This window comes from Dysidea avara, chromosome 5 (genome assembly GCF_963678975.1).
Source record: "Dysidea avara chromosome 5, odDysAvar1.4, whole genome shotgun sequence".
In the NCBI taxonomy this organism is placed as follows: domain Eukaryota; kingdom Metazoa; phylum Porifera; class Demospongiae; order Dictyoceratida; family Dysideidae; genus Dysidea; species Dysidea avara.
Window position 1 is genome coordinate 24,916,976 of NC_089276.1, and position 14,991 is coordinate 24,931,966.

At 37.0% G+C, this 14,991-nt stretch overlaps 4 protein-coding genes across 5 annotated transcripts; 1 reads left to right on the plus strand and 3 right to left on the minus strand.

Moving 5' to 3' along the window:
- Positions 1-938: 938 nt before the first annotated feature.
- On the minus strand, positions 939-2,153 carry LOC136256207 (telomerase RNA component interacting RNase-like). The gene is made up of 3 exons (XM_066049149.1): positions 1,839-2,153; positions 1,677-1,757; positions 939-1,165 (listed from the first exon to the last, which is right to left on the minus strand). Exons 1-3 carry the CDS (start codon positions 2,112-2,114, stop codon positions 1,049-1,051), a joined length of 474 nt encoding a protein of 157 aa, XP_065905221.1. The 5' UTR covers positions 2,115-2,153; the 3' UTR covers positions 939-1,048.
- On the plus strand, positions 2,149-2,691 carry LOC136255137 (glutamyl-tRNA(Gln) amidotransferase subunit C-3, mitochondrial-like). Its single transcript, XM_066047857.1, has 2 exons — positions 2,149-2,557; positions 2,615-2,691. The coding sequence occupies exons 1-2, from the start codon at positions 2,149-2,151 to the stop codon at positions 2,689-2,691; spliced, it is 486 nt and encodes a 161-aa protein (XP_065903929.1).
- Positions 2,692-4,342: 1,651 nt separating this feature from the next.
- LOC136255690 (dual specificity protein phosphatase CDC14C-like) lies at positions 4,343-9,100 on the minus strand. 2 transcript variants are annotated; one of them, XM_066048506.1, is made up of 16 exons: positions 8,882-9,100; positions 8,743-8,833; positions 8,051-8,126; positions 7,662-7,834; positions 7,540-7,606; positions 7,379-7,441; positions 7,069-7,156; positions 6,582-6,812; positions 6,316-6,403; positions 6,178-6,228; positions 6,066-6,118; positions 5,397-5,599; positions 5,198-5,283; positions 5,053-5,115; positions 4,861-4,995; positions 4,343-4,534 (listed from the first exon to the last, which is right to left on the minus strand). In XM_066048506.1, the coding sequence occupies exons 1-16, from the start codon at positions 8,922-8,924 to the stop codon at positions 4,465-4,467; spliced, it is 1,581 nt and encodes a 526-aa protein (XP_065904578.1). In that variant the 5' UTR covers positions 8,925-9,100; the 3' UTR covers positions 4,343-4,464. The 2 variants fall into 2 exon arrangements, with proteins under 2 accessions (XP_065904578.1, XP_065904577.1); XM_066048505.1 differs by having other exon boundaries at positions 5,198-5,304; positions 8,882-9,098.
- Positions 9,101-9,198: 98 nt separating this feature from the next.
- On the minus strand, positions 9,199-14,775 carry LOC136255691 (3-oxoacyl-[acyl-carrier-protein] reductase FabG-like). The gene is made up of 4 exons (XM_066048507.1): positions 14,692-14,775; positions 11,274-12,085; positions 10,261-10,307; positions 9,199-9,339 (listed from the first exon to the last, which is right to left on the minus strand). The coding sequence occupies exons 2-4, from the start codon at positions 12,082-12,084 to the stop codon at positions 9,214-9,216; spliced, it is 984 nt and encodes a 327-aa protein (XP_065904579.1). The 5' UTR covers position 12,085; positions 14,692-14,775; the 3' UTR covers positions 9,199-9,213.
- Between the last annotated feature and the right edge of the window lie 216 nt (positions 14,776-14,991).

Genomic DNA, 14,991 nt, shown 5'->3' on the forward strand with positions numbered 1-14,991 from the left:
ATTGGCCATATAGGCGATTCTAAGCCCCCCCCCATAGGTCATGTATATAGAATTGCCACTGACAGACTCAGAAATGTCTGAATGTGTGAGTACATATAAATGTAAGGAATTATCACAATTCTTTTTGGTAAAGTTTATGTATTCCTTTTATGCAATTTTGTGAACTTATAATTATATATACATTTCATTTAGCTAAGTTTTATTACATGAAGAAATACTATGGAAACGTACATATCTTTTTGCACAGTGTTAGCTGTTTGATGATGAAGAATTGCAATATGGTTGTCCAAAGCTATCAGGTCTAAACATTATTACTTATTGAATCACTGATATTGTTTGTTGTGTTATGAAGACCATGCAGACTATTACCAATTGGTCTTAATGTACATGTGTGCATACAATCGCAACTATTGCACCAAGTGCATGCGTATGCATAATTTGTAACAATTATACTTGTATACTTCTCTTTTATTGTATGGAGATTTAGTGTGGCTTCACTGAGCGAGCAGTTTGATATAATAATATAACAATCAATCAATAGTCCCACACCAACTATAACACTGCAATGAAACAAAGTCCATGTTACACAATACACATAAATCATCCAGATATCACAATTACTGCAGCCTGTGTAGGTAGTAAAGAGACAACTACCTCACCTGCAGTTAGAAGCTGGTTATCGATAGAAACATATAGTCCTAGAATCTTAGGTAGTGGCATTCTGCTTAACCTTCTACTCCTGCTCAGCTGTGATACAAGACCATGAAATAGTTCATAATACAGTATAGCATCTTATGTGTTGAAATAAAAACCCATGTATAATTAAATTAATTTGGGGTATACACTGCTTCAGCATATTGATGTAAAACATCAGTTATATCTTTGTTTAATTCAACACCCCTTATGATTACCCTCCCACATGCAAGTGATGCTTAAGATTTGACCATACACGCATAATCATACATTCTCATTAAAGTATATAAAAAGTAAAATGACAACCAAGTAAATGCACTGTATACGTATGTATGAATTATAAAAAAAGTTTGTGCTATTTCACCAATGGTCTGTTGTGTACTTCTTCAGAACAATTCCGAGCTTGATACTCCTTTACTTCAGCCATGTAGGCCTTCCATGCATCACTTTTCGTGTCCTCCTCTTCTTGTTCCTAATCATTCAACATTAAAAAAGAGCATTATATATACATAGCATGATCAGGAGAGTACTGAATTCTATGGACAAGGGAGCATGTAAACAATGAAAATTCAAACATGACTGAAGTTTACTATAAAAGTTATCTTATCAGGGCATAGGTGAATACATAAATTGAAATGAAACCATGGAAATGAAGTTGAATGTGCACACGGAAGAATGATGGGACAGGAATAGGATACCCTTGCTAATGCGAAAGAACTCCAGTTGACTATTCTAAGCTGAATAATCCTTCACCTAACAGCCAGTAACTTCATTGCTTTATTGTGGAGTAGCAGCCCAGTTTGTGTATTCCTGTTATGCATAAGAATGATGTAACTAATGAAATACATCACTAACGTACACCATGTTTTGACATAATGTTTGCTATGCCCTGTAGGTAATTAACTTTATTGTCCATAGAACTCAATGTGCTCCTGACAGCCATATATGCTACAGCATGTAGTCACATAAACACTTAACAAGACCTCTAGTTGTTCGCGACGCTTTTTTCGCTTTTCTCTCAGTTCACTGGCTTTCATGAGGGCCTTTCTCTTGCCCACGAAACCCTAGAGAGAACATACTGGCGAGCTAAAGTCTTTATTCCATAACATCACCCAAACGGCACAGTAACAAAGGCCAATTAAAACCTGTATTATTGGCTTGTCTCCTGATGCATTGGTACTACTCCCACTTTCGGACTGGTCTGATATCCCTTCACTGTTCTCGGTTTTTAGTTCTTTCGACTCTGTCCTAGCCCGCGATTCTACCTTCGTTGGCGCCGGTTGCCCATGGCTAACGACTTTAGATTTTTCTTCCTCCATTCGTTTTCTAAACATTTCAAGAAAACTACCATCATTTACAAACGTATTTCCAATTGGTCGGCACGATTTACAAGACTCCTCGCTTCTCTTTGATTCCGACATTTTGGTGCTTTTCAATTAGAATTGCGAGTGCATAATGTGTTCCTGTGCACACCGAGGTGCACACCGCCTTTTCAATCTTTATGGAGCACGAGAACCATGTAGATATGTCAGACGTTTTATTCAAACATTCCACTTGTATAAGGGCAAGTCAGAAATTCGAGATAGTTCAGCAGGCACAGCTACTAGTGCAGAGTCTTCAGACTCACGAAAGCAGCAGATGGATGAAATAGTTCGACACATGCAAGTGTTAGCCCTTTTAAGGAATCCAAGTAAGGATGGTGCTGTACATGGGGAAGAGGAGCAAGTGGAATATCTATTATCTGCTATGGACATTGCAGACAAACTAATGGAAGTTGATACAGATGGTGTAGAGCCCTTGCACTCTGTTTTAGAGAATGAGGTGACATATTTACGGCCAGACAAACCGTTAGTTGTTAATGAAAGTGAGAGGGAAATCGCTCACAGTAGCTCACAATGTTACAAATTTGGCATGTATATAGCTCCACCCATACCTGCCACTAAGGTTAGTAGAAGGGTGACTAAAGAAGCGACAGATAATCAAGATGAAGAATTTTAATTGCATTAGTCATTGTATTATATAATTATACAGTACTTACCCTGCTTATATATGTGCAACTATAATACTATTGTACATGATTACCAGAATGGCTCAGATCACAGAGTGCTGCCAGCTATTCTGGATTACATGAGGAATGTGAGGTGAACATATCAACGTGTTAGGCCTATTTTTATAAAAAAAAAGAAGTGCCATTTGCAATTTGTGGCTAAATACGGATTTGCTGATTGGAGTAATATTGACACTAAAGGAACTTGCTCATTATTAAATTAATTATCAATATGGGGAGGCTCTGCTCCCTAAACAAATACAGTTGAACATATTAATGGATAAGGGATGAGTAGGACGTTGATATGTTCACCTTACGTTCCTTAGGTACATGTAATCCAGAAGAGCTGGCAGCACTCAGTGATATGAGCCATTCAGATACAGTGTAATTACATTTCGGAATGCTTGGATTATGTACAAACATGATGTTTGTGAAGAATATGTAAAAAAAAGTCTGGTATAAAACGTCAAATGTTTGTGACTAACAAGGAGTGATTGTTTGTGAGTAGTACTCGATTCAGTCGATTGTTAAAAATAGAGAGTATTCAACTAGTAAAAATTGACTGTTTCAGCACTAATTTGGATATTTATAAACTGCAGTATACGTACTGTACAGCCTTGAATGTCAAATGTTACTTTTTAAAAATGACTGTTCTATTAGAATCTATACTGTGACCTACTGGAGTGTGTGGTTTGAGTGAATTGTATAATGGCTGTTAATCAACTTTTGCTATATGTAGCGCTGTAGAAAAAAATAAGAAAACCTGATATAAATCTATATCTAAGTACCTGAATATACAACCTAGGAATTGTCAATTACAATTGTTTTGTTAAATCCATGAACTTGATCCTTAAAATTTAATGTACAAATTCAGTGAGTCTTTTAATCATGTTCCAAGATATTCATAGAGGTTAGCCCAAGTCACAAAAGTTTTTGAAGCTGTTCAGAACTATTATGATTTTGAACGCGTGTAGAACATACAGTATATCAGTTATAGGTACTTCCATGCATTACAAGAAACCCAGGAGGTAAAAAAAGAAAGTATTTCTTGGCAGTTTATGAGACTCCCAAGTCTTATAAACCAAGCTATATCACATGGATGTTTAGGGATTTAATACAGGGGACATGATTGAGTCCAGAAATGTAGGATAAAATGTGTGGGGTCTTATCAGCAGTATTGTGCCATCTGCAGACTTATAAGGTCATGAAGTACACCTTAGCTAGGGACCTAGTGGAGCTGGCCACTAAGTACCTCTGGGATATGTGTGGTTGAAATTTGAAACACATTACCAGAGTACCCATTAAAAGGTGCTCCAACTCTTTTATTTTTTGTTCTATTATGACCCTACTGATCTATGCACAATATTGCACAGGTGCCAAAGGTACATTGCAAAGTGTTCAAGCATGAAATTTTTTTAAACTGCAGAAAACTTAAAAATTTTTTATGTTTGCCAATTAATCAAAGAATAAAACCACTTTACCTTTCTATGTTGCTTGACAGCAACCTTCCCATTGTAATCACTGTGCATTATTTAACTTTAGTACACCTTTTTATTATAAAACGCAAGTCCTTCAATGTCAAAAAAAAAAAAACTGTCAGGGTAGGAACAATAACAAAAAGTGTTCATGTGAAGAAAAATATACGTAATTATACAAAAAGAACAATAATTAATGTGGTAGTAATAAAATACATCAGGAACAAGTAATTGTGATATAGGTAGCTGCTACTTAGTTTGAGGTGCAGTGGGGACTGGACAGATCACTACTCGACTACTGGCACGACCATTTGCTCTCCTAAAGAGAAATAAACAAATAATACATAAACACACATACATTTTACTGGGTGTACATCAAATACACACAGGTAAAGAGAAGTTTTATTGTAATAAGTATACAGTGAAACCTATGATGTACACTTCATTACTTGCAATTAAATACTTTTTTGGAGATTTTCCTGTTTATAGGTAAGTGGTAGGACCGAAATCTGTTGGAACCAATGTCTTATTGGCTTTTAATTGGGTCCTACATGTGGGAAAGTATGGGGTTTCACTATGCACCCACACCCATGCACAGTAAAATATCAAGTTAATAAAATACTTCACTTGTACACTGTAACATACACTGGTGGGCTATGTGATGGTGGTGGTCTGCCCATGCACTGTACACTAGCTGGAAGGGGTGGGGCTGCCATGGGTGGTGGCATTTTGGAGACCTTCATAGGTGATATGGTAGTATGGACAGGTGGGTGAGACAACCTAAAAATACACGTAACAATAAAACACAGTATACAGATCACAAAAAAACTCTTGTACCTAAGTGAATCAGATGGATATGACTTCAACATTTTAGGCACAGTTGGATCTAACATCATTCTACTGTAAATACAAACAATTTATATCAAATATGCAGAAGCTTGTACACAAAAAAGACTACAGAAAATGTTGTGGATGACCTTACCTAACAATGGCATGTGAATGGGAGCGGGGAGTTTGTCTTCTTTTCTTTAATTCCATCAATTCATCGCCTTGACTAGCTTCAACATACTGCATAGGGGTGGGTGCATACTAATCAAATAAAAGTTAAGAGACATGATAAAAATTACAAAACAGAAGCTTATACACTATCCCTTACAATAATTCAATTGACTAACACTCACTTCCATTCCATAAACAGCCTGTCGATATTTATCATTCAGTGCAATGCTGTCTAGCCCAACACATATTTTACTCATCATCTGGGCTTCAAGCTGATCCACTTTTTCTGACTTTCTCAACTTTTCAAACTTCTCTGTTCGTTTCTCAAGCTCCTTTTGCTTGGCCAACTTGTCGGAAATTAACTTGTGGCTAACAGCAGACTTTTCTATTAATTGGAGTGAAAAGTAAAATAACACTACTAGATTTACCATTATTAATAATGAAATTCTTAAGCTATTTGACAAATGAGTCATTTATTGATCACTGGTTGCAAGTGATTTTCAACAAATTGCAACTATGGCCACACACACACACACACATGGATGTGTTACAAGGTCTGTCAAGTTACTGATGTCACTGTATGTAATACCATGAACATTGAACTATAAACACCACACATTGCTTACCACATGACCATCTGGACCATTATAAGAAATTGGTTTACAAATAACTTTACTATATGTACAAGCTGCTTGCACGTGTGTACACAAATAAAGCCATTCTATCATCATTGTAATGTGCGAGACAGAAGTCTGCTGTTGATATAGAAATCTATCAAGTTTAATATTATAATGTATAATGCCTGCTCACTATACACTGAATACAATGCAGTGTCTGAAAACATTTCTTACCATTTTCTTTGCTTCTTTCCAACTCTCCTTGCAGCCACAATGAAGTTTGCTTCCTAAATATAAATAAAAAAGCATCATCAAACGTTAGCAATGAGACTTAATTATTTCTTACTCTTCTAGAAAGTTCTGTTGCGGACCAATAATAGATCCTGGGCGACATATCCTAGGATAATAATGCACATATTACCATTGAAACGAAAAATAGATTTTTTCTATTAGACATATTAACAAGAGGAAATTGGATGCATACCTTATCCAAGCAATGCATTCAGCAGCAGTAAACTTGTAATGCTTCATGATGTAACAAGCTATAAGGGTTCCAGTCCTTCCCAAGCCAGCTACACACAAAGACACATGCCATTATACTCAGTTTATTACTAGGACAAATTTAATTATTGGATACATAACATACAGTGTAACCTTGTTAATATGGGACCCTAAACAAAATATGGTCTTAATAATGAAGTGGTATCATTAATGAGGTACATTAAATGGCTCATATTCAGATTATAATACCTTTACAATGAACAGCCACAGCTCCACGAGTGTTTTCTGATATTGTTAAAAAACGCCGTATGATTGCATCAGTTGGGGTACTACCATCCACAAAGAAAAGATCACGATGGTCAAATCCTGCATCAGTAAACCGCCTGGTATCATACAACTGCTTATTCAACCTCACAATGGTAGTCACGTTATTGATACGGAAGTACGAGAAGTAATGCTCAGGAGCATGTAATGGATAACCTGTAACACACAAAAAGTACCCTCACACAGTATACATTAATAACATAATACACAACACATTGTTGAGTAATGAGCCATGATGACATACTCCACCTAGAACATACAATACCTGACTACTAATACCTCGAGAATGTATAGACTATGCAAAATTCATTAACTACCAAATAACATTCACACACAATAGTTTTGTGTGGTCTAAAGTTATTCTATCACAGCATGCACCACTGTCCACACAATACACAAACTGGTCAAGTACCATTTTCTATTCTGCTCTTATTATGAGGTCCACTAAATGCCAAAAATTTTCCAGGTATGATCCAATTCAAATCACCGTTCTCCACTCGCTATAAGAAATAACATACACGTGAAGTACAAACATCATACATCTGTAGCATAGCTACAGCATGCATTTTACCAAATACATATAAAAATTGTTTTCTACATGTAGCTAAGCTACATAAAAACCCTTCAATATTATCTTTTATCATGTAATTAAAAAAAAAGAAGATTAAACACACTGTCATCCCTATGTACCATGTGTTCAACCACTCATTATAAGTACATACCTCAAAATGCTCATATTCGTCAACATTAAATGAATCAAACTGTAGAAATCCAAACTTTAGAGCCTACAGTGTATACATTACATCAATATTGAGCTCATTTATTTATTCACACACACACACACACACACACACACACACACACACACTCTTCGCATGCATACCTTGTACATAGCAGAAAAGCAGTGATGGAGCGTCAAGTTGAAGGTACAAGTACCAAAGGATGCATCACTAAAATGTATGGACTTAAAGCTTATTCATATATTGCATATACTAGCAAACTAACCGAAAGGGAAGGAAAGGAGGGTGATGTGATGCTGCAAGTGGTCGATATGCTTCATCCGGTAGCTTGTTGTGGTAAATGATGACATAACATCCAATCAGATATGCAGCATTGGCTCTCTTGCGACTGTCAAATGAAGTATAGTGCACAATCTTCTTCTTAGCCAAAGATGAACTCTACAGTAGATTAGAACACTACAATTTCCATTGTCTTCATATTTAGTTACAACAACATCCCTCTCAGTACATATATGACAGCAAGTACATGGGTACACACACACACACATTAAGTCGCCTACAAATACACCCACAGTTGAACTAAATACACTGAATAGAGGATAAATAAACCAAACCATAGAAGTTAACAAATTTCTGACATCACAGAGTCTTTACCTTTAATTTCTTGTTGAGTTTCAGACAATATCTGTACAGCATTGACAGATTGAGAGGTCCAAAGTCACCATAAAAACTAAATAGTTAAACACAATTGTCACGTAACTTGCAAAATGTACACTGTAATAACAAACAAGTAAGGACATTGACACAATAGTTGGCAATCTAACCACATCTGACACTACCTAAATCATACATTATTACCCAGGATTGTGATTTCACACTACACAACTAACTTAATAATGTACACAAACAGTGACAAGTGCCATATATCAACTGTACATGACCCAGAGCACCACACCAATGTCTGGAATTTAGCTTAACCAGATTCATTTGTATGGACAGATCATTTCAAACTAACAACTACATAGCATATGCAAGGAGGAATTAATTGTGTCTACACACTCCAAACCTTTGTGAGAAAGTTGTCAGCAATTAGCAACTGTAGGGCTTTGCCAACCGTCCAGATGGAAACAATCCTTTCATGTCATCTCAATTATTGTCACAACACCACAGCAAGCAACACACCACCATAAATTATAAGCAACAACCAACGCCTTACAGCACGATCGATCGTCCTGAGATAGTGAGCGATTGTGTTACGTTAACATATTAGGACCACCCAACTTCCCAGCATATTCACACAACACATACATCTACTCGAGTACGTACAGTACGTAGTCCCCACTTACTTTTCATATTGAAACTCGTCGTCGACATTAAAGTAGTGAACGGTAGAAGTGTTCCTCGGTTTTGATCTTAAAGTAGCGAAGTACAGTCGACCTTCGGGTACATTTCAAATCAAGACAACTTACTACTAACTGATTATACCTTCAAGAAATTCGCACAACGCCACTTCTCTGTCAGTGGCCATTTCGATTGTCGGAATTAGTTTAATAACCTAGCGAACGTGATTCAACACGTCTCTGACCTTGTCACAAACCGTAACGAGTTGGGCCAATGGCCCTTCAACAAATTAAACAACACCAGATACGAACGCGCTCCTTCCTACAAGCACGCCTTACGCTCAGAAGTACTTCCGTTTTGACCAATTATAAATTTCCGGAACTCTGGATACTTTAATAATTAAAATTAATATTGCATATCAAATCACACAATTGCAACTTGACGTCACACACGTACAATATTATGTATTCAGTAATCTACTGCAACTTCCCACCGTCAATTGGGATTACAGTACCAGTGAGATAAGAGGCATCTTTACTGCAGAGAAATAATACAACTGAAGCAATTTCTTCCAGCTTGCCAAGTCGCTTCATAGGAACACTCTATTAAAAATAAGCACAGATCATGAACAAATTGCAACTTTACAGCATACTGCCATGATACACAACACAAGGGGTAGTGGACACTTCAAAATGAGGAAATTCGACTGCCGCTCAGCTTGCTTTAGCAGGAAATTGAAGAATCTGGACACTTAACTGGTATACAGACCTAGTAGTAGGGCCCCTGGTAAGCCCAATGAGTATGGATAATGGAGGAACCGCTGTACTACATGTATCTATGGATGACACTGGAAGCTTGGCTGAAATATGCATGTACTACAGTAGTTTAGCTACCACTAATACTTAATTATGAGGTTTTAGTGTTTATTCCGTATTTACAGGTGTCATATGCTCACAGTAAGAGCACGCCATGATCAAAAAGGATGACCTAATGGATGACCTAATGGATGAGCTATGTTCGCTGATAGTTTTTTTACACTATATTCAACTATGTATGATTGTATTATGAACTCTTGCTATGAAGTATGTGTTTAGGGACTATTAGGCTACTATATGCATCTATGTATATTTAGTGCTGGTATCATTGATCACTGTATTTATAATTAGCTAGTGCATACCATCTGAACAACATGTGGTTAAAAATGACAAATGACATCATGCATACATGGGTAGGTGGTACATACACATTGTTCTGTTGGAAACCAGAAGAGCTTATCACAGGGGCTGAAACATATTCATAGATGGATGGCATGCAAGCAATGTTGTACAACTCTAGCAGGCAGTTTCAATAACTTAAGCAATCCCAGGGTCAATAATAAAAAAGTACAGTCAATTTCCAGTTAGGTCTCTTATAGCATTTCTAGCCTTTAGTAGTATGCACTAAAATCATAGTAGTGGACCACACAAGACTTTATCTATGAACTTTGTGTACAATTAGCTAAGCACATTATATCCTTAACTTACTGTGATCATTCTGCTTTCATGTTGTTGAATTTCATCATCACTTATAGCTATGAAATACATGTATATACAGGATAATTATAAATTACTGAGTTTATGTAATGATAAAAGTGTTGGTATGTATAACCGCAATTTGAGTTAATAGCAGATAAATCACAAGGCAACAGGTGACATACAATGCACGAACCCTAAACTACAAGTAACAGTTGAACATCAAAGGATTGCCGTGCTCTAGTCAATATATCAAATAACAGAACAGCTATAAAAGCCACAACAGAATGGAGATCAATAATACTAGGTTTAGTTACTAGACTATATTAGTATTAAATTACAGCCTCTCCACATGCTCATACACACTTTTGAGGTGATATCACATTTAACACTATTACAATTTTTATAGATCTATGGGTTTAAAGATGATTATATGAGTATAAAGGTAATTCCACGGTGGCTGTGCACAGCCAGACTATCTGATGTACTACACTGTAGTGAGCAGAACTTTAGTGGTACACGGTATAATAGTGTCTGCATGCTCACTACTTTGTAACATGGGTAATTTGATTGCACGTGAGAATGGTGGACTATGGACCAGGACTAGAGTGATGCTTTCAACATGTAGCTCATGCTGATCTGACTAACACTTGGATAACTGGCCAAGATACAATGTTCCTCTACTATTACTAAGAAGTGTGCACATATGTGTATCAATCTATCAGAAAACTGTTATACAATTCTGGAGGCATAAAGCCTAACACTTAGCTATACCATAAAATCAGAGTACCACTGACATAGATTATCATGCACATCTAGGTCTACCACACTACAAACATATTATATACATATATACTGGTATGATGTAAGGTTTTAATTTAAATAATTTCACAGACTGATGTAGCTGTGTTAAGAGATGAAAGAATAATAACCTACAAATGCATGTACATAGTATGTACATAATATGGACATAGTATTAAGAAGGCATGTTAACATCATATCTGCATGTATATTAGAGCACATACTTGAAGTTCCTTTCCTGCATTGTGCTTGACCTTTTACCTGAGTATACCACATCTTCCCATCAATCAATCCTGGAGCAATGGCACACACCCTAATATTGTGTTCTGCCAAGTCTTTTGCAGCGCTTTTTGTCATACCAACAACAGCAAACTTTGAAGTGGCATAGGCAATCATATTAGGTGGGCCAAGAAGGCCAGCCAAGCTTGATGTATTCACTATGACGCCACCATTAGCAGCTTGTATCATTGCCTGAGAAGTATACTTCATCACCAAAAACATTCCATATATATTGATGTTAATTAGTCTTTTGAATGCAGCATCACTTTGTTTATCCACCTTAGCAAAACTTCCTTGTATGCCAGCATTGTTAAAAAGAAAATTGATGCCACCAAACTTTTTGACTGAATTTTCAACCATGTTTGAAACTTGTTCAACATCTGAAACATCGCATGCAGTCCACTCAGCTTGACTAGCACCTAGTGTCTGAAGTTCTTTGCACAGTTTCTCCATTCGTTCAACAGTTGAAGCCAAGTCCACAAGCATTACTTTAGCTCCTTCACAAGCAAAAGCTTTTGCAGTAGCACTACCAATATCCCCTGCAGCTCCAGTAATGACAACAGTTTGTCCAACAAATCGCTTGGTAGATTCCCTAACCTCAAGTGCATGAAGTGTGTAATATTGCTTATACAGAAACATCCCTGTCCCCACAGAAACTGTAACAATGGCCATAACAGATGTTGTGTAACTTGCATTTTTGGAATATGTCCATCCATACTTCCTAGCATTCTGTGCTAGAGCAATCCACCTAAACATGCTGGAATATAAATATAGTTGTTTTACTTCAGGGAATTTATGTAAGGTACTACCAAATTCGTGATCACAAATCTTTACATGAATTGCATTCATCTACTAGCTATTATACAAATTACATCATTACTCAGAAAAGCACCCATTAACAAATTAATATAGCAGCTATGTAGCTACCCCCTATACAAACTGCATCATTGCATGGCCACCACCAATAACTAACAACATAGTATGATCAAGAGTTCATGAACTCTTATATCATTGCAAAGTTAAACCAAGTTGCTCTCATATCATATGCCAAACTGAGCGAGCCACTTTCCAAACAATCAACAACACATCTTTGATATTGACAATGCTGTGGAAATTTATGTTAGAGTTAAAGCACCGCCGTACCTGTGTACGGAAAATACAGTACGAGGGGGTGTGTCGAGAGGCTAATACTTCGCCGAGTGCTGTATTTGCCTCGAGACACCCCCCCGAGTACTGTATTTTTCGTACACACAAGCAAGGCGGTGCTTTAAGTGGTATATTGTACTTCCTGGTCACGTCTGGCTCGGAGTGATTTTCTCTAGTACTCAAACCGCTGCGATTTTCTCTAGTACTCAGATTTTCGGTGATAAGGATATCAGTAAGTGTTCATATAGTCATAGAACAAACTAATAGGATTAGTTTGGCTGTTTTAGCGATTTACAATGTCACACATGTGATCAATCATGTTGTCTTAGTGGAGTCGTGTTTAAAAGCTTCGCGATCAGACGATCAGTAAGTGTTTATACAATCTATTCCTAGCCGTAGAATGAACTCGTAGGATTAGTTTGGCTGGTTTTAGCAATTTACAGTGTGTTGTTTACGTAACATTCCTAAAATAAATTCTCCGCATAACTGTACTGTATTTGCCTAAGTGTGCTGTATTTGCCCAATCAAGCGCATAACTGTACTGTATTTGCCCAATTAGCTGCATAACTGTACTGTATGACTCATACAGTACAGTTATGCAGTTGATTAGTACAGAATGGAGAATATGATACGTGGCATCGCTTTGATCCTCCCACGCAAAGTACAATATGCGCATATAAATACCAGTAGAAAGTATAGGGCATAGTAAACACCCTGGTTATGTGGAATTACACAAGCATTGTGTCAGGTTTAAAAGCTGGGAAAGCAATGTGTTGTATTTATAAGGGCCTAGAGATGCATTTGGCATAGACATAAAATCTGTCCTTTAGAATATTTAAGTCACCATTATTTTATTCTTTGTTTCCCATCACTGCCTGCATCTACTGCATCAATTGTTTTAAATTATTTAATTACAGATCACGTGAATGCACTATTTCATGATAGAGGATCACCTAGTGTGAGGTAAATGTATTAGCTGTGCATATATACATAGAAGAAGGGTAAATAAAAGGTTGGAGTCCTTCCATTCTTGTTCAACAGGGTGCATGGGCACACAGTTTTTGCATCTTTCAAGATTGAAATACTCTAATAGAGCAGTCTCACATATATGCATACTAGAGTCAACTCTATAACAACTAACACTCAATGATCACTTCCCACCTTCATTAGTTTTTGTCCTTCTAGAAGCAATATAATAATGATGGCCTTAGCATTGATCTGAGGTATCAATATTGAATATTGTTTGAGATCGTGAGATTGATGACCAACCTCCTCCGAATCACTATTGAATGTCAATGATGGTCTATAACTAGTAAGGTGTGTCCATCCCTTCCTGAGGAACGAGTAGACAGCTAACACTGCATGTTCACTTTTAAAATTTTAATATGTAACCGTCAATATGTATGTAACTTTTGAACTCTCCTCCATCCTGCCACTCCTCATCCCACCTTGTGCACCCATGATAGTGTAAAACTCACGAAAACATTTTAGTGTACTTATCCGGATAAAATGGCAGGAGATTGTAGAGCTATGACTCCATCTTGAGTAAAAATTTCAGCTGCCAACGTTGGTGAATTATTATCATACAAATTGTTTATCTGATCTACAAGTGTACATCGTATCCAAAAGGGAGGTTTTCCAAATCAACAGACATGCATATATGAGAACCAAGCTAAACTAAACTATTATGCTATATGGGACATTACCACTTCAGTTCTGGACATAGTTAAAATAACTGAACTACATGCAATGTCAGCCGGACTTTCCAGAAGTCAGCTCTGCTACCTATATTTTAATCTAAACCGTACTCGTTTCTATGTTTTCAGTGCTATGTTTCCAGTATTATTATTATTGGGGGTACAGGTAAGAAGACAATGCCTGTAAAACATAATCAAACTACTACAAAAATAATTAAAATCTATCAAGGTGTACATGTGTCTTAAACAAATTTTCTTTTACATTGAAGTCGATCACTCCGGGGTCAAAACTACTCGCCCGCCCCATTCGTATTGTACCAGTCCCGTTATAGATACGTCTCACCGTCTTGATCAACAGCTGCAGCACGCAATATAGCACCTCTATTTTGCACTGCAGGCGTAAAACAAAAATTATTATCACAAGTGATTATCACCATAAGTGCAAACAAAGTCGAGCAGCAAAGCCAAGTAGTACTATAAAGTCTAGATACTTACACACGTATACATGTACAAGTAATACCTAGTTTCTCAACTTATCAGACTTCTAGTCAGGCTGTGTGTATCGGGTAAGATAATAGGCGCCTAATTATCACGTGATCATGATACAGTGCAGTCTGTGGTGCAGTGGTGAGGCTTTTTTTCGCAGTTTCACTGCATGGTAGTGCAAGGAGGTCTCTCTCTCTCTCTCTATCCCTGACAAAACGTGTAACTTAGCTCTGTACTATGCAGACTGAGTTACTAAGTAGTAATGTAAAAACATGTCAAGTTCAGTTCAACCATCCATGCATGGTGAGCTATCAGGTAGCTATGAAGTAATAGG

Coding starts and splice junctions, on each gene's coding strand:
- LOC136255137 (XM_066047857.1), top strand. CDS start 2,149: ATGTGTTCCTGTGCACACCGAGGTGCACACCGCCTTTTCAATCTTTAT. Junction 2,558..2,614: donor ACCGTTAGTTGTTAATGAAA/GTGAGAGGGAAA, acceptor GCATGTATATAG/CTCCACCCATACCTGCCACT.
- LOC136256207 (XM_066049149.1), bottom strand. CDS start 2,114: ATGTCGGAATCAAAGAGAAGCGAGGAGTCTTGTAAATCGTGCCGACCA. Junction 1,758..1,838: donor GAGACAAGCCAATAATACAG/GTTTTAATTGGC, acceptor TGTTCTCTCTAG/GGTTTCGTGGGCAAGAGAAA. Junction 1,166..1,676: donor AGCGTCGCGAACAACTAGAG/GTCTTGTTAAGT, acceptor TTGAATGATTAG/GAACAAGAAGAGGAGGACAC.
- LOC136255690 (XM_066048505.1), bottom strand. CDS start 8,924: ATGGCCACTGACAGAGAAGTGGCGTTGTGCGAATTTCTTGAAG. Junction 8,834..8,881: donor GTTGTGCGAATTTCTTGAAG/GTATAATCAGTT, acceptor ATGTACCCGAAG/GTCGACTGTACTTCGCTACT. Junction 7,442..7,539: donor GCTTTTCTGCTATGTACAAG/GTATGCATGCGA, acceptor TATACACTGTAG/GCTCTAAAGTTTGGATTTCT.
- LOC136255691 (XM_066048507.1), bottom strand. CDS start 12,084: ATGTTTAGGTGGATTGCTCTAGCACAGAATGCTAGGAAGTATGGATGG. Junction 10,308..11,273: donor ATGCAGGAAAGGAACTTCAA/GTATGTGCTCTA, acceptor TGTATTTCATAG/CTATAAGTGATGATGAAATT. Junction 9,340..10,260: donor ATGAAAGCAGAATGATCACA/GTAAGTTAAGGA, acceptor TATTTTTAATAG/AGTGTTCCTATGAAGCGACT.